General features: G+C 43.8%; 1 protein-coding gene across 1 annotated transcript in view; it reads right to left on the bottom strand.

Annotated features, from left to right (window-relative positions):
- Positions 1–19,279, bottom strand: part of ASNS (asparagine synthetase (glutamine-hydrolyzing)) — a 161,570-nt gene that overhangs the window by 49,818 nt on the left and 92,473 nt on the right. Inside the window, exon 9 of the mRNA XM_069211730.1 lies at positions 8,361–8,461. Coding sequence (XP_069067831.1) covers positions 8,361–8,461 — 101 coding nt within the window. The remainder of the gene's footprint in view (positions 1–8,360; positions 8,462–19,279) is intronic.

The raw sequence follows: 19,279 nt of genomic DNA, 5'->3' as shown, positions 1-19,279 counted from the left end.
AGTTATTATGTTTTATTTAGTACAATGGTTTCTCTATTTTATTTTAAAATGTCCAGTATTGTTTACAAGTTTTGGCAGGGGCATCAGTCAAGTATACTTACTTTCCGAGTGCAGGGCTTCCTTATCGTGCTTTGGATTTTCCTCTTTCACTAAGTTGGGAGTTTGTCTACCACCACTTCCCTGATGTGTTGTTTAGCTGCCTCACAGTTAGCATTCAAAAGAAGTCTAGTATGTTTTTTTACTTCCAGTTTTTTCACTTCCAGTTTTGATCAAGCATAGTAATAGAGTTTTGAGACTACCATTGTGCGCAGTCTGGTAGCTACAAACAGGTAACATGCTTGTGGCAGTTATAAACTGCAAATTTGGCTTGCCAAAATAACCCCTTTAGACAGGCCTAAACATTCCTTTTTAATATTAATAAGTTACTCCTAAGGAGGCCTTACTGCCCAAAAAGGAGAAGTGCATGATACATAAAGGTAGGACATGTAGAAAGGAATGTTGATTGTGTCCTTACACTGGAATATCCCCAAAAGCAATTTTCCTTATAACAAGGCTGCCTGTCTCCATAGGGAAACACAAGGCTACATTGTTACATTAAATAAATGCTACATTTTGATTGGTAGCATCTAGAGAAATATTTCAAGGATGCATTTTTATAGTTATCCAAAGTCCAATTCAATGGTGAAAATTTAATTTTGTCTACCTATTGAGCAAAAGCCACTTTAAAAACATTAGTGTTATTCTGCCTAAAGCTTGTAAGTATTCAACTGTCACCTGGAAACTGGATGTCTCCCCTGCCGTGAGTTATGAATTGCTCCCAGACAGCGGAACTAAAGGCTTGGGTGTAGGTATGTGCCCTAACTTGACAGGATGGAATGGTTGCTATGCCTAAGGATTAGTTACACTTTAAAGAGGCCTTCTCTGTTACAAGCAAATGAACCTGACACCAGGATGTCCCCTTCTTTTGTCCATCTAGCCAACTTGGCTCCAAAGCTGGTGGGAGGGGGAGCTACCACAGAACAGGTTTGGAGTGACAACAAGTTAGGGTTTGCCCATTATCATAGGCAAACCTGTGGGTAGGACCAATAGCTCTGACCAGATCAGAGAAAGAAGGGTTCTGCAACATGCAATTATCCCAAAGTGCCATGCAGGAGGGTTGGGACAGGGGTGGAGGGATGATGTAGCATCTTAGGATTTGCCAGGGGTGCATGGTATCTAGAATTTCCAACCAAACTTATAAACCCCTGCAAAAGAGAGAAACAGAGAACTGGATCTGGAGGGCAACAACACCTAATCATGGACAGCTGGAAGGAGAAGCCACCTGATGCTGTAGTGAAGCAATTTTAGTGATGTTTGTAGGCACGTTATTTTAGCAACTTGGCCTGCTGTCTGTGCCCTTTCACCTAGTAACGTTTCATCTTATTTCATTTTATTCTTTTAGAAACAATCAAATTTGTGGTGAAGTTTTATTTTCCTTTATCTTGCTGTCATTTTGCTTAAGAAAGCATTCACATTTCTTAGCACAACATTCTTACACTCTGTGCTTCATTAAAGGCTGCCACAAGATAGGGTTGCCGGTACAAAGTGGGATACCACGTCTCTAACATTTCACAGAAACATAAGTATTTTTACATGGGGACACTTTTCTCAGAACACTAGCTGTTTTATTATAAAATGATCTCTCTGTCCCCTGCACGTTAGAGGGAGGTTCCCTCCTGCTTTCTGACTTCGCTACAGCTGCTCGCTGAGACTGCCAGTTTCCTGGCCTATATGGGGAGGGTGTCTCAATAGACGACAGGGTTCTTCACTACTGTCATACTCAGGTATGGGGGATGATGTCTTCCCGGGGAGTCCTGAAGGGCAGATTAGAGCTTTTCCTGTTGTGCTCTAACACAGAACATTAGTGGCGTATGTAGGAATCACATGTCTTGTATAGTGACAGTATGGTGGGACTTTGGTGTTTCACTTTTCTTGTCACCATTCTGCTTCTAGTATGTTTTGATCATCCTAATTTTTGCAGTTCATGTCGCTTTTATATAGGACGCGGCTGATTCAGTAAATCTTATTGAACAATTCCCTGATTCTGTTTGTCATTGCATGTGTAAGACAAATGTAACTGAGAGAAAAGGATGAGATCTGATCCACGATGATTTCCCTGAGAGGTCACAAAGTAATGTGCCCAGCTGCCACAAACCACCCCTGCTCTTGGGAATAGGCGAGGTGCTCCTAGATGGCCGGAAAAAGATTGGGCCGACAGTTGTCAAATGGTGTGGGACAGAGCTCAGTTCCCCACAATTCAGGTAATGCTGCCACTCAAATCAAGCAGCCTCATTGGAACAATGACACCCAAAGCAACAATGACCCTGATGGACTAAGGACTTTGCCAGCAGCTGAAACCCATGACTAGATGGGTCCCTCTAGGGCCAGTGGTTCTGGCCATCTTATGCCCCCTGAGGGTAAGCTGGAGGAAGGCCTGGACTGCACTGCCATCCTGGGTAACCTACAAGACAGCCAGGACAACATGGGGCCTGAGAGGGCAGACAAAGGTGGAGACTTGTGCAGGGAGCCAGTATAACCATCCCCCTGCAAGATGCACCCTGTGGAGGATAGGAGGCCTTTTGAAAATGCTCCAGGTGGCTAGAGCTTCCCACCAGGAGCAAAGCGAGCCCAAGATCTTTAAAATCAACCCAATGAGGACCATGTTATGCATCTTGGAAGAATGCCCATTCAAACATGCCAAAATGGGCTGACAGAGCGTGTGGTGCTCCACGGCTGCTATCTAATTTACTCCTGGGGTGGGCCACTGACAAGGGGTCAGCACAACTTTAATCATTTGATCCTTGGGGAGATGGGTGACAATAGGAGCCCCTACTACTTGTAATATATGCTTCCATAGGTCCCCTTCTCCTTGAAGACTGTGGGGGTCATTCCAATGTTGGCGGGCGGCGGAGGCCGCCCGCCAGAATTCCCCCCTCCGAAATACCGCGCCGCGGTCAAAAGACAGCGGCGGGTATTACAAGTTTTCCCCTGGGCTGGCGGGCGGTTGCTGAAAAACCGCCCGCCAGCCCAGGGGAAAACGACCTTCCCACGAGGATGCCGGCTCGTAATCGAGCCGGCGGAGTGGGAAGGTGCGACGGGTGCAGTGGCACCCGTCGCGTATTTCAGTGTCTGCAAGGCAGACACTGAAATACTTTGCGGGGCCCTCTTACGGGGGCCCCTGCCGTGCCCATGCCATTGGCATGGGCACAGCAGGGCCCCCAGGGGCCCCGCGACCCCCCCTACCACCATCCTGTTCATGGCGGCTTTCCCGCCATGAACAGGATGGCGGTAGGGGGGGTCGGAATCCTCATGGCTGCGGAGCGCGCTCCGCAGCCATGGAGGATTCACACGAGCAGCGGAAAGTCGGCGGGAGACCGCTGACTTTCCGCTTCTGACCGCGGCTGAACCGCCGCGGTCAGAATGCTCGTTGGAGCACCGCCAGCCTGTTGGCGGTGCTCCCGTGGTCGGGGTCAGAATGACCCTCTGTGTGTTAATAGCAGGTCTTGGGACCCCATACTCAGATCCAAGAGGGGACGGTAAAAAGGGTGAGCGCACCACCTCAAGCCACCCTGCCTGATCAGGCAGGAAAAAGTTGAGTGGCTCCAGCCCCCACTAAGGTTTAAATGTGGTTCAAGAATGTCAGAGGTATTGCCATCTGCCTGTTGTATATATGTGTAAATTAATGCATAGTATTTAGTAGTCTGTGTATATATAATAAATAAGTATAATTTTCCTGCCTGGACAATCACTTATTGAGTGTTATTATTGCATGATGAGAGTGAATGGATATTACTATCCTATATCATCTCCTTTAAGTAGGGGGTGAACTACTCTTTTTCGGTACCCTAAGAGAGTCAAGTGCAGCAATGGGGTGCTTGGTTCCAGACATTGTGGAAATATCACTTGTGCAGGACGGGCATCCAACTTAGTACATACACTATGCTTATTGTGATTTATTTTATAGCATTTACTTTTTCACATCATGATGGCTGTTCTTCGAAATTAGAAGGTACAATCAATGGTAAAAAATGGTATGCATGTTTTTCTTTAGAAAATCACAAGCAAATGTAGTAATCGTCTGACGAAGGGTTTGAACCCGAAATGCATAGAGAAAACAACATGTAAAAAGCATAGGAAAAAAACTGAATGAACTCATCTGCTATATACCATGTTTAAAATGGTTCTACTCACTGCTAGCCAGCCTGTGTTTCATTAGGAACAGTAAGCTACAAGCTAGCTGGATGACAACTAAGAGGCAATTCCTTTTTGTGTGGCTGCAATGAAATTACAAATCAGCAGATATTTAATGTGCTAAATGCTTCAACACTATTTGCCCACAGGTTTGTTGAAAGTAAAACCTGAAAGATATATATATATGAAAGAGGGAGGGAATTAGAGAGCCAATGCATTCTGTAAACCAAATTTTAAGGCACGGCAAACTAAACGAGATACTGAAGCGTTCAAGAAAGGTGTCATGGACGTGGCCCCTTTCATGGCAGGTTTTAAGTTGCCCTCGCAAAATATGATTTGTTCCTGTTTTACAAGGAAAATACGTTTCCAAGCTAAGTCTTTGTCCCACTCCTCTTGTGAAAAAAGATAACGAGCAGTGCACTTTTTCAACCTTAGAACCTTTACACTTATACATGCAGAATTGTAAAATAAGAGACATTTTAAAATGTATAGTTTGTTGCAATTTTTATTTTTATGGGAATGCTTCTGTGAAAGGTTTTATGTTCCTTCGTGTTTTGTTACGAAAAAGTGAAATATTGGTGCATTGTATCACCCTTGCTGCACTTGTAATAAAAGGGACATTTGAGAAATATTTTTAGTCATTTTTTTCATTTTATGGTAGAGGCCTTTCCCTGAAATCTTTCTTCTTCCTTGAGAGCTTATCAAAGAAGCATTTGCAAAACCAACTGATCGGTATAGCTTTTCGAATGTTTGTTTTGTTATGACTTTTGAAAAATTTTATTGTTGGGAGAGCTGCAAGGTCCTCACCAATATTAAAAAATGCATTTAAGCAAAAATCATTTTTTGGTCTCAACAAGCACACACTGCCATAGTAGCCCCTGGCATGGAAGCGAACGTCATTGTGTGTAGATGTGCTCACTGTGGAAGAGCAGAGTGATGTCATTCACAGTGAAAGTAGCCAATGGCTAAAGCGGGCTGACCAAGTGCTGCATGATGTATGTTGTAGTGGGTGGAAGGAAAATGTTACAACAGCAAGCAAATGGATGAAGTGGGCTGGCTTAAAGTCCATCTGTATATATATAAAAATATTGTTTTAGTAAAATCAAAGGTCACCTAGTACATTAGAACTAACACAATCCACTTTCAGTGATCTGATGCATGTGGATGGATGCCACAAACGTAAAATCCCCCTGCATATCCATTAGATCTTTTGAATAGCTCAAATCTCCTCCAGTCGATTGATAAATTGTGCAATCCCAAAGAAACAGATAGAGCTTAGGTCCAATGGAGAAACTCATTGATTTCCAGGCAACTAAGGACACAAAATAGGCTATACAAAGAAGAATTGCACCCCACAGATGACAGGCAGCCCAGGAGAGTGGCTTGAAAACAAAATGGTTTTCGAAGGCATAGAAGAAGACGTGTCTGAGATAAAAGCAGATTCTGGCATTTTGAGAAGGCATAAAACTAGACTCCTTAATAAAATAAAAACATATGAATATATCTATGACTATAGCACCTTCAGTTTCTAGTGATTACAAAGACATACAAGGAGATGTGAACTTACAGTAGATGTGAACTGAGATGTAGAAAAGGTGTCACAAAACAACAGAAACAGTCATCATTGCAACTTAGATAGAATTCGCTTTGCAGCAGGAACACACGAACTTCAGGGAAGCTCCATCTGGCATGATGGAAGGATTGCGAATATCACTTGCAGCCAATAAGAGATCTTAATCCTGAATATTATCCAAAAGTACCCTGACTTTGATTGAGGTTCATTCTTCCCATGTATGCAAAATATATCAAAACTGGAGAAGGGTACCCCTAAAAACACCTTCACAATTAATAGGTTTTCACTGTGAAGGGCATTCTTAAAATGTGAAATTAAACAACTACACAGTATGAATAGTGCACTATAAACCTTTCGCTTACAGGGTACTTTCAAAAGTGGTAAAATACAGTAATGCAGATCATCTAAACAATATAGCTCATGAATGGGATACATGTGTGTGGTGTTACCAATCCAAAAAAGGACAAGGATGGAGAAACTTTCTGTGAAAGAGCAAACTAAAAGGGAATGATTGCGATAGGCACCTCGTAAAGTGGATTATGGCCTAAGAAAAGTCCCACCGTTCAAAGCGCAGCCTGGGAACTGGTGTCCTGGAAACAATGGCTGGGTAACATTGCCTGTGCCTGCATTTTGCTTTCCATTGGTACAAACCATTTAACTCAGCTGTTTATAAAGTTGACATAAGACTGATCTAGAGGAGCCACCAGTTCAGTCCTGTCTCCACTTATTTCAGAAACAATGGGATGCAGTGGTTCCCTGGGTTCTAGAATGTCTCACTGCCAATGTCAAGAATGTCTCACTGACAAGCATCAAGAAACCCATAGTGGACCCGATAGACCTCAAGAATTTCCGTCCAATCTCCCTGCTCCCATTCCCGGCCAAGGTCATCGAGAAGATCATCAACAGACAACTGACCCACTACCTCGAAGAAAACAACATCCTGGGCCCATCCCAGTCAGGTTTCCGCAGCAACCACAGTACCCTCATCGCCGCCACCGACGACATGAGGGCCCTGCTAGACAATGGCAAAACCGTGGCCCGCATCCTCCTGGACCTCTCGGCCACTTCGACACCGTCTTCCACCACATCATACGCACACGCCTCCACAGCGCAGGGATCCGGGACAGAGCTCTGGAGTGGACCACCTCCTTCCTCTCCGGCAGAACCCAGAGCATCCGCCTCCCCCCTTTCCGACTTGAAGCCTCCAAGATCATCTGCGGCGTCCCCCAAGTATCGCCCCTCAGCCCTACACTATTCAACGTCTACATGGCTCCGCTCGCCCATGTCACCCGGCTACACAACCTCAACATCATCTCCTACACCGAAGACACCTAACTGATCCTCTCCCTCACCAAGGACCCCCTCACCACCAAATCCAACCTCCATGAAGGAATGAAGGCCGTCGCCGAATGGATGAGGAACAGCAAACTGAAGCTGAACTCAGACAAGATGGGGGTCCTCATCCTCGGTGCCAACCCCTCATCCTGGGACGACTCCTGGTGGCCGACCTCTCTGGGAGCAGCCCCGACACCCACCGACCACGCACGCACGCAACCTGGGCGTCTTCCTCGACTCAGCACTCTCCATGACCAAGCAAGTCAGTGCCGTCTCCTCATCCTGCTTCAACACCCTCTGCATGCTCCGCAAGATCTACAGATGGATCCCCACAGATATAAGAAGAACAGTTACCCAAGCCCTCGTCAGCATCAAACTTGACTACGGAAACGCCCTCTACTCAGGAGCCCCGGCCAAACTCCTTAAACGACTGCAACGCATTCAAAACGCCTCCGCACGCCTGATCCTCGATGCCCCCCGCCACAGCCACATCACTCCCCATCTGAGAGACCTACACTGGCTCCCCGTCAACAAAAGGATAACCTTCAAGCTCCTCACCCACGCACACAAGGCGCTCCACAACACCGGTCCAGCCTACCTCAACAGACAACTCACCTTCTACACCCCGTCCCGCCAACTCCGCTCAGCCAACCTCGCTCTCGCCACCGTCCCCCGCATCTGTAGAGTGACTACCGGAGGCAGATCCTTCACCCACCTCGCCGCCAAGACCTGGAACACCCTTCCTTTGCCCCTACGACAGACCGAAGACCTGCTGACTTTCAGGAAGCGCCTCAAAACCTGGCTATTCGAGCAGTAGCAGCACCTCCCCCCCATCAGCGCCTTGAGCCTTGAGACCCTTACGGGCAGGTAGTGCGCTCTACAAATACACTGATTGATTGATCTGTCCTTCCAATAACACCTACACGAAAGCTGCATGTCATGCACAGGCCCTCGCATAAATTCCTTTTCATGGGTCGGTGGATATTCCTGGTGACAGGTCTGTCTTAAAGGGAACTCATGCTCCCTGGCACTGGATGTTCCTTTATATGTGTGAATTTCTTTTCACAATCTGCACTGTTGAACATGGCTAGAAGTCTACCTAGGTGTGCATTTGGTGTAACAATACATTGTATGGTATTCTGTCTGACTATTAGGGACTAAGAAAGAACAATTTTATTGCAATCTGAAATGTACAGTTTACAGTTTTTAATAATACAATTACCCATGAGCTGCTGTAGTTCTATCTGCACGAAGTACATCGAACATGTAGAGTTCCTTCAGCAGTCTTTCACTCTCTTCGGCAGCTTCTTCGGGAGAAGGAGCCTGTTCAATAAGTGCAAGGTGTGCAACATTACAATAATGCAAACGACGAACAACTCTATACCGAGTGGATCTCATTTAAAATGAATTAAGATAAAGTAACAAAATCCTTTAGAAATTGATATTTTTGTTTCTTTTTCTGAGTGCGTGGAAGGAGATACTTACCTGCTCATTTGGCTGTGAACAATGCCACTAGCTGCCATGTTCGCCATCAGGTGGTTTTATATTCTGAGTACTGTCAATCCTGTTCTTTGTCCCCTCAAAGTAAAATGCGTGCTGCTAGGCAGTTTTAAAATTCCAAAAGGTGTACCTGGATGCCACATATTGTACAGGTATGAGATGGCATTGTGATGAAGCGCACCCCACTGCCCAGCTCACACATAGAGCTCAGTATTCTCCTCCAGGGGAAATGGAATAAGGAGGCACACCAGGGGACCACCATCTACTCGCATCCACCCGCTCACGCCCTGCAGCCTGGAGACAACCCATGCAAAAGAGAAGTGACATGGAGCAGGGTTGTCAAGACGCCCTAATGTCTGTACAGATGTGCCTGCCAGCCTACCAGTATTTCGGAGGGACCACAATGTTGTTATTAGCTTTGAAGCTCTGCTCTGGCTCCTCTTGATCTCATGGCACCAGCGCTTAATTAGTAAATAAAAATGTGCCGGTGCCCAAAGCCCACCTGTTAAACACGCAGCTGCTGCAATTAAATGTGGGAACATGGAATACTAAGGCAGCATAATCCTGAAAACATCTCAGGCCTATTCAAACCATTTAAAGCCACTCCCTGCCCCTTCAGCTCACCCTAGCAACTTTCTGCTTTCTCCCAATGTGACGCTTTTTCATTTTCCTCTTCCTATGTCTTTCCCATATGTGTCTTGTGCTAGCAGAAAATAATTGAGGCAGAAGAATAAGCTCCGGCCCTCAAAAATAAGTGCCGGAAACAACAAGCACAAATTAAGCACTGCATGACACACCTCTCTGCTGAAATTTAGTATGCAGTGGCAGTCTGAATAGATATTTGTAAAAGCAGAATAGAGGCACTGCAGTGTCACCAGACAAAGACAGAATATAATTGACAGCACTACTGCATAATTACCAGTGTGTAGCTATGGTCAAACCAGGGTTTCCATTGAAAAGTCATTTTTTTAATGGTCTTAATATTTTGTCACATTCGGCAAATCTATACAAAACCTTCCACAAGAAAAGCTATTCTGATTTGGGTCTGGCAGGCCAAGTTTCTTGCAGATGCATCACAGGGGGAGTGGGAATAAAGTGGGGTTAAAAAATGACATCTCACATTTTAATTCCTATAGGATTCTATGCTCTATAAAGAAAAAACAGCTGAATGAAACTATGACAGTCTTTGCATTGACAGTAGAACTTAACTCAAAGATGTCCCTTTGTTTGGTTTAGTGTAAATCCCTTCAATAGTTTTGGAGAAATTTGTGTTTCAAAAATGTGTCAGCTGAGGTTGACTGATTTACAAGTTTAACTTATACGAGTAAGTAACACCTAAAAGCACAGCATATTAATTAACAAAACATACTCAAATCAGTACTTAATGGTATATTCATAGTAGTCACATTATTACTGTTAATAATAATGGGATAAGTATTATCAGCTAAAGATTGCTTACATCATTAGTAATTATCTCTGTCACATCATGGGTGAGGTCTTGAGTCTTGCATTTGGTGTGTCACTTATGGTTTCCATGTCTGCTGTGAGAGTTATGGATTGCTGACCTACACTTTACTGTCAAATTGCAGTGTTGTTTGGGTTTGTTTGCAAACGTAAAGTCACTTTATCTGTTTTTAACAAGAATATATACACGTAAGGAAGTGCCTTTTTGTATGTTCACCCCCAACATTCTGGGGAAATGCTGCTGGTCTTTTTACTCTAGGAGGGCTGAGGCCTGCTAACCAGACCCTTAAACATGTATTTTTGATTGTTTCATGCAAAATTGGCACACGCTAACATACTTTTAAGTACCTAGTATATGGTACCAAGGGTACACAGGGCCTTGTAAGCTAGTTGTGTGCCCTTAGGGACTGCAGCACTTATTGTGCCGCCCTGAGAGGGACAAGGTAAAACATGACTCCCATTTTTCCACTTCAGTCTGGAAGAGCAGTTTAAAACTGCTAGCCCGCCTTTGTCATTCTAGCCAATGACAAAGCCCAGGTTCCCCTTCTAATATGTGTAAGCCACCCCTATAGCAGGCTTATTGAGTCCTAAGGCAGGTAGGAGCATATTAGGAAAGTAGAACATGTGCCTCGCCTGTTCTAACAGTAAAAACCCACAACTGTCATTTTTACTGGGAGAGAGACGTGTAGCCTCATAGGCAAGTACAGGGTTACATGCTGACCACTCAGCTGTGATAGCTTCTGAATGAGACAACCAGTGTTGGTACTTCGAGGTATCACACCACTTGTTACATTAAGCCTAACTTAATGCCCATGTTGAAATTAATGTAAGTTATTTGCACATGCAACTTCTAGAAAGTTGCCAGTCTGTTGCCCAAGTGTTCCAGTGATCACCTGCTGAGGCTGGCTATGAGACAGCCTTCTGCCTAGCTGGGGAGACGTGTAAATGGCGCTAAGGACAGGTAACAATAGGAGCCTGCCATTGGACAAGGTGTTACTTTCTCATGGCAGGAAGCCACGCTGGGGATAGCCTAAAAGGTAAGCTTCTAAAGGGAATCAGCGTTTGAAGGACAAATGGGTATAACAATCGAGCGGGGTTGCTCTATTATAAAGGCAGACAGGCTGGCAGAGGAGACAGAGTGGGGAAAACCAGTTGCCAAACTGTTTTTTCTGGGTGAGTGTAGACATCAGGTATCCACACTTTTAGGGTGGGCTACCATGCTCCACACACCAAGAGTGGAATCTCTGGAGTTGGTAGAATAGAGATGTCTTAGGCATTGAGCCAACCGGGTTATTGGTACCACTTCAGGGGATGGGTTCTAATATGATTTATTGGCAAGGTATGGACACCTACAGATGAAAACTATGTGATAGCATATCAAGTCATAACTCTTTTCTTTTTGTGGGTTGCCACTCCACTCCCAAGATATCCTGAAGTAAATGGACATTTTTTCATAATTGTTATCCCAAGATATCCTGAAGTAAATGGACATTTTTGATATTTTTTTATTGTGAATTTTATTATTCAAAATTACAATTACTGTAAATGTGATTATATAAATTGATAATAATTTTAATAGTAATTATGATTAAATTAACTACACCAAGTAAAATGTATACATTTAAAAAATAAAATAATAATTCCGGAGCTGGTGGTGAATGTCCGTGCACCATCATGAAGAAGACAGAAACAAGCACATCCTGTCCCTCTGATCCACCAGTGTATAATTCATTTATGGTCAAATGTCCAACACGGAGTTACGCTGATAAGGCCGCAGGATTATTCATCATGGCAAACTTTGTTAGAGCAGCTTAAGTAAGGAATCAAATTAGATATTGTGAGAAATGTGGAACGCAACTCAGTTCCCCAAGTATTTTACCACAGGAAGTGCAGGTGTCTGTGTACCATGAAGAGAGATTTACAGACCATTAAGCTGAAGCAAGTGTCAGTGATGATGCTGGAACGAGTGAGTGCACAAGTAAACACTTAAACAGAAGAACATCATTAAAGTCAAACATGTAAGCTGAAGAATGTATATTTTTTGGAAAGATGAAATGCTACAAGGGAACATCAACGCATGAGAAATTAATCAAGGCCACAGAGCTTAGCGCTGACAAAAGGCTTCAAGAGTGTGCAATCATTAATTGTGATTCATATATCTTAGCAGTTTGTAGTAGGGACATAGTAGCTGCAGAAGCCCATTATCGTGCATTTTGTTATAGGTACTATACAGGGGTTAAAGTAAGGGAGGAATATTATGCATCTAGTATTTCAAACTGATGATCACAAACCACATGATGAACTATTTCAATACATTAGAACTGTGATAATTCCTAACAAAGAGGTAATAAGTGTGACAACTCTCATTGAAAGGCTTGAGACCCTCATGACACTCTGGGAATAAAGGGAATAGACAAATCAGCCAAGAAGCAGATTAGAAGAAAATTGGAGCATGAGTTTGGTGACAACCCCCACATATTCCCAGACAACCAAGGAAAATGATTGACTCAACCTGGTAGTGTCATGCTACAGGACGTTGTAAGAGAAAACCAGCGTTTGAGAAGAGAATTCTCAGTTTTAAAGGTCAAAGCAACAGATATGAACAAGATCACTGATCAAACATCATCGCACATAAGAACAATGCTTAAAACAAACTTGACATCAACACCATGGCCATATCATTCATCAGATGTTGATAAAGATTAGTTTACAGTGCCTGGTTACCTTAAGCGGTTCCTATTAGGACTCCATCCAGGAACCAGAAAACATAAAGCCGTCCAAAAGGGCTGCCTTACTTATGCAATCATTCAGTCAGGACATTATATATGCAGTCTCAAATAGGTAGCAGAAGCCTCCCAAGAAACTGTTGCTCCCATACGCCATACAAACGCTGACAGGAAATGTTGAAATCATTTGCACTCTAAACAGACTTGGTCATGGGATTTCATACTCACAACTGGAAGAAAATGACACCGCCTTGTATCTTCAGAAACTTGCTGCTACCTTAAAGGAGCAAATTCTTCTAGATGACCTTCGGCCACATGTCTTCACTAACTTAGCATGGGATAACATTGATAGGCTGGAAGAGACTCTTACTGGTAAGAGGACAACTCATCGAGTCAACTGTATAGTTGTGCAACCCAAGTTGTTTGGACCACAACCTTATAAAGCTCTCCTCCCAAGCATTGAGAAACAAAATCAAAGAACATTGACCACCACAAATACTGAAGAATTGTTCATGTATGTTGCTGGTGAACAAGTTGGGCCTCAGCCATTGATAACGAGTACTGAAGTCATGCCGTAATGTGTTGCTCAATTGAAGCTTCTACAAAATAAAAACATATTCTAGGTTGTCACAAGACAAAAAGCAAGCCTTGTACAGATAATACCAATTTGGACAGGATTTAACATCAGTACTAGAGAACTTGTTAGTGTATCACAGGTTTCCATTGGCTACTTGCCCACCATTAATGCCTCTGCAACTGAGTTGACAACTGTTTCTGACATTTTGAAACAGTCAGAGATGCTAAGGAATCACAGTGTTAGGCGAAAACTGTAGTGGTCATGGATCAAGCACTCTACCCAAAAGAAAACTGAGATCAATTGGAAGGATAAAGTAATGTACCACAGAGTCATTCTTTGACCGGGCACCTTTCACACCATTTGCAATGTCATGTCCCTTCTTGGGAAACGCTTTCAAGACGCTGACCTTCGTGACATTTGCATTGAAGTAGACATGATAGCAGAAGGATCAATATCATCAGTAACAGAAGGTCGTAGGTACAATCGGGCAGTTTGCGTACAGAAGTGCATGTATGAAGTTATGTTGAGACTGGCTTGGTTTGAATTTATCCCCTGGGTGGAGAAGAATTACGAGGAGAACATTCAGGTAGTCTACTCCTTCATTGAGGATGTTCATGACTTTGCATGAGACCTATACCAGCAGAGATTAGATGACCTCTTGCAGAAGGCTGCCTTTTCCAAAGTAAAACAGCTTTGGGATGTATTCCTGCAACATCTTCATCATGGCAATGGAGATCTCTCTGCATTTTGGAAGTCGTATGTGGATATTGTTGAAAATGTCTTGCTGGCTCTGCTGTGTCGTAACCGAGAAGGAGATTGGTATTTATTGGTATTTACATCTTACCGCCATACGCTCTATGATCCCATGGTCCTCTGCATATGACAGGATGAACTATGCTAGATATCTTCCTGTATACTATGCCGAAATGACATTTCTTGCAGTGAAACATCTAGAGATACACCACTACTTTATCAACAGATGCTTTTCAGTTCAACTGTCAAATGCTAATCCATTTGGATGAATTCCAGTCGATCAGGCGATAGAGGTAACAGTCAACAAAGACACACAGACCCCAGGTCGTACAACAAGGTTCATCCTCACGGTGGGTGCTGTGAAAAGATATTAGATGACAGCTGAACACAGAAGCACTTTTTTGGGTCAGATAAGGGAAATGGTTCAGAACAACAGATCAGATCTTACTCACGCAGACCTACATAAGTCACGGAGTGAAAAAGATGAAGATATTGTTACTGAAGCTGTTAATCTGGTTCAAAGCAGGGTAAACCAATTTTTTGGGCCACATAATCTCATTAGTCTCTCCACGGCAAAAAAAGGCATTTCAGACATAGCATTCGACATAATGAAGGCACATGATATAGGTGAAAGTGCTATACGGTCTTCAAACTTGAGCAACTTGAGAATAATTCACCTATTAAGTAGTTTCGTGACCCAATGGAAATGAACAAACTAAAAACCTTCACTAACATGTCCAAGAAGAAGGCAGTGAACAGCGATAGCAGGTCAATCATCATGAAAGCAGACAAAGCACTATTTGGTCGACTCATTGTGACTGCACAGAATCTGAACCTTCAAGTAGTGGATGCACTCTTTCATCCCTTAGGACCTTTACCATGGGCTTTAGCAACTCCAGAAGGTCTGTTGCAAAGCTGTTTTAGCAACATACTTGCAGAACAACTTTACTCCTGCTGAGGAAAAACCTGGAAATTCACCCCATGCTGATTGATGGTATGGTTCTTGTTCAGAGAGTGAAAGGAGAAGAATCAAACTTTAGTGAGGTGGCTATGTCTGCCTTGTCCATGGCTATACGGGAAGGAAACAGGAGTCACGTTTGTTCAACTGCAGCCCTCGGGTGGGCTAGGTCCAGGGGGCATTCACATTTTGAATGCGGGGGTGTTGCCCGCCCCCCGCAGCCCCAGGGACCGCCACAAGTGACTATACCTCGTGCTGTAAGGTAACTTTAACTTGCACCCTCGCCATGCAATACTAACTACCCCACAAATTACAGCACTCATGACATCTTTGATAACATTATTGATAATATCAATGTAATACTTGCAGTAACATTTTTGATGAAAAAACTGTGCATGGCTGGGGTCACAGCTACCTTAGGGCACGAGTTATAATTATTTCAGATAACTTTAAGTATAATGGGTGAATATCCATGGCTTTATATGTTTGAAATGTGAGCCTAACTATAACGTCCCTGTAACCTTTGGTTTTTAAGTGAATATTTTATATATGCCAGCAGTTTACTTACTTGATAACTTTGATGTGACACCTCTGTCCCTCTCTGGTCCCTAACTAGATGGCTCGAGTGTCAACAAGATATATCACTCAGCCTTACTCAATACTACGCACTCACACTGGCCTCTTCAACTGGACACGACGCAAGACAGGCCAGGTTGGAGCCTGGAGCTTCAGCACTCATGACAGCCAAATAGAAAGTACAAACTGCAGTGCAACTGCCAGCCCTTTGCTGGTAGTCTGGACAGGAGGCAGCACCAGCAACATAGTTCTGAACGCAGCCTGTTCTGTTGCTTGGCCACATGCACAGGCAAGGTTTAATATACCTAAATTTAATACAACATATATTCAAGGTTCAATAGCAGATATTTACCTAAAAGAAACATGGAACTAGATCTATCAAATTCTTTCACCATTGGAAAGTAATGGCAGTGTAAAGTACCTAGGTTTGCAAAGTTGCCCCATAAAAACCTATAATTTGCTAAATATAAGCATGACTGCCTACCAGACACATTGAGACAATCTAAAACTGTGCCCATCAGATGTTTAAGAGCAGGTTCAGCTTTAGAGCGGTGTGACTAGTGCAGCTGTACCTGGCGCTGAGCTCAGGGGAGGGTGCTGTGTTTAGTAATAACTTACGGTTTTAAAAGCATCTGCTGTTGTTCTTTGTGTGCCCAGTAGTTTTGAGGTAAAAATTTTAAATGCCAAGATAACTCTGGTAATTGATGTTTCTGCTGGAGAGAGATCATGTTTTGCCTAATTGCAGTTTTGACTGGGTTACTATGCCAGATGCAAAGAATATGTACCATGCAGATCACAGAACTGTATTTTATGTGGATAGCCTAGTGAGTTACTACTTCTGTCAAAGACGCCCTTTTATTACTTGCAGTTCATAAATTACAATCCTAATATAGCACAGTGAGCGATTAACTGTCACCAAAGAGCTGCATGGAAATTGCATGGTATGGGTTTAGAGCATGTGATTCTTTCACCTTGTAGTCCTCATTGTTTTATGAAACATTTCCTATAGACTGGTTTACACACGTACGATTCATTGTCTTTGTGTAATGTGTATGTGATGTAAAGTACTCTGATGCTCCAAATGGTATGAGTAGCACTGTAAAGTAAGTAAAGTAAATAAACCTATTTAGTGTGTGTAGATCTTGCTATGCGTGTGAGCCAAGCTCTCACTCATACACGCCAGTGCTGTTCTGTACACTTGTACGAAATGTGAAATGCTGCTTGTGTGTTGTATCTAAAGGAGGCATAAAATGGTGCTTGCTAGTGCCACACCTGTTCCATTTCTTCAAGAGAATCTTGCAGTGGGCCGCCATACCACATTTGTTCTGTGACTTTGAAGAAAGCTTGTACTGGCTTGCTCTGCATTACCTCACTTGTTCCTGTTCTTTAAAGCAAGCTTGAACTAGCCCTGAGTACCAGACTTGTTCCATGTCTTTGAAGGAAGCTTGCACTGGAACTGCACTGCCACACGTTCCATGTCTTTGAAGGAAACTTGCACTGGTCCAGCAGTACCACACTTTTTCCATGTCTTTCAGGGAAGATGTTGATGCTCTTGACCAGTGCTGTAAGTCTTATGCATATGAGCTAAGGAGACCCTCTGCTCCTGCTTTCTGTGCTCTATATCTGGGTGGTTGCATTCTGATTAAAAGAATGTTTTAGCTGTCTCACCAGCTTCATAATCTTGCTTACTGAAAATGGACTTTCGGTAAACCCACTTCAGTTATTTATTGGGCAGAGGGCCAACAAAGCATATCAGAACAGCATTCATACAATCAGGCAGTGGTATAGCACTCTTCATGTTGTTGCCAATGGTTGGCTCTTCCTAATAGACAACCACTGGCTTTTAGGATGTCAGGCAGTCTGAGTAACAGTATTTTGCCTACTTACTCTGTGTTACTCTAAATCCATAGGTACCAGACCTACAGAGATATTTAATTTAGTCTATCCCTCAGCAGCTGTAGGAGGCTGGCTCTCTATATAGTATACAAAAATGACATACACTGTGCAGAGAGTCCAAGCAACCACAATTTGGTATCCAGAGGTAAGCAGTCAGGCTTATCTTGGAGATGTACTAAGAATTTGTTGTACTCACAGCATCAATAAATGTGGACAAACTTGGAAGAATAAATCAAGACCAATTTACAGAACTACTTCAGATTTGTATCAAATTTTCAAACAGCACGATCATCAATATACGGGATGTACTTTTTTTTAATGATCTTTCAAAGTTTAGAAAATACATGCTTTTTGTGCGTAATTACACAATATAGAAATGAATGGGAAAATGTTTAAAAATTCAGTTAAAATCAGGCAATGCTCTCACAAGTGTCACCTAATATTTTTAGGTCGAGGTCATCAAGATGCCCTGTGTGCCAGCCGGAGAAGTTCAGACAGTTACCAGTTCAAGAGTGAGCAGCGGCTGAAAGTCTTGGAGCTGGTGCACAATGGAAAAGGGGACCACTTGGAAACACAGGTGGACTTAAAGGTAAGTCGATGGGTCCCCTTGAACTGTAGAGGTCGCAAGGGGTTAGGGACCCCTAGAGCACAGTGGGTTTGGCATTGCAGGGGCCAGGGGCCAGAGCACATAGTTCAGCCAAGAGTTGTGCATCAGGGAGTCCCTGGAGCCAGGTGCAGGTCATTTGGAGGATAGATTGCAGGTCAGCAGGGCCACTCTGGGGAGTGGTTCTTGGGTGTCCTGAAGTCCCTCGACTGGTGCTTCTTCTAGTCCTCAGAGAGTCCAGAGTGGACTTTGCTTTTGTGTGTCTGATGTTGGGGGCTCACTACCTCAAGCAATGAGACGTCTCAGGCTCTGACAGTCACAGTGCCACCAAACTTAGCACACTGGAAAGTTTTGTCCATTGGGTCTGTAGGGTGGATTTTGGTTGGGCTGCTGGGTCTGGTTAATTGGTCAGCAGCCAGTCCGTGAATTAGACTTCACTGGTCCCTTGCTTGCAAGCTGCAGGAGAGTGATACCCTCACTCTGAGGGAGGTTCTTGGCAATTTGCGGAAGGCTGTAGGTTCTCTGGGGGTTTTTAGAGTCCTTCAGGTTTCCAGGCGACACATCAGCGGCAATTATCGAGTCCTACGAGCAGCAGGCAGGGGTTGAAGCCTTTTTCTTCTTGCAGCAGTACTTCTGTTCTCGTGCCTCGGGTCTTCTTTGTTCCTGGTCTTCATGTGTCCATCGAATCTGATCTGAGGTCTAGGGATGCCCAATAAATACTGCATTTAGTGGGCATTAGGGGGAGTATCTGGTAATGGCCAATGGGCCACCTACCTTAGAGTGGCTAGCTACAATATGTAACTACTTCTTGTGGGAAAGGGTCACATCCCTAACCCTGCTTGGCTATTTTCCTGCCATCCAAGATGGAGGTAAATGAAATGGAGTGATCACCTTGCCTGTCACACCTGAGGGGTGGTGCAGGCTGAGGGGGGCCACTCCTCCTACTCTGGCTAAGTTTTCCTGCCGGTTTTCCCACACAAAGTGGGGGAAAACCGTTGGGTGGCCATCTGCTGTTAGCAGCAGAAGCAAGGGTCAGATTTCAGAGGCAGTAAAGGCTTTCAAGCTTACCCCTGGTGCAGAATGCCTG

This window comes from Pleurodeles waltl, chromosome 10 (assembly GCF_031143425.1).
Source record: "Pleurodeles waltl isolate 20211129_DDA chromosome 10, aPleWal1.hap1.20221129, whole genome shotgun sequence".
NCBI classification, from domain to species: Eukaryota; Metazoa; Chordata; class Amphibia; order Caudata; family Salamandridae; genus Pleurodeles; species Pleurodeles waltl.
Note: the sequence above shows the minus strand (reverse complement) of the source record. Positions and strands in the feature narration are given on the sequence as shown.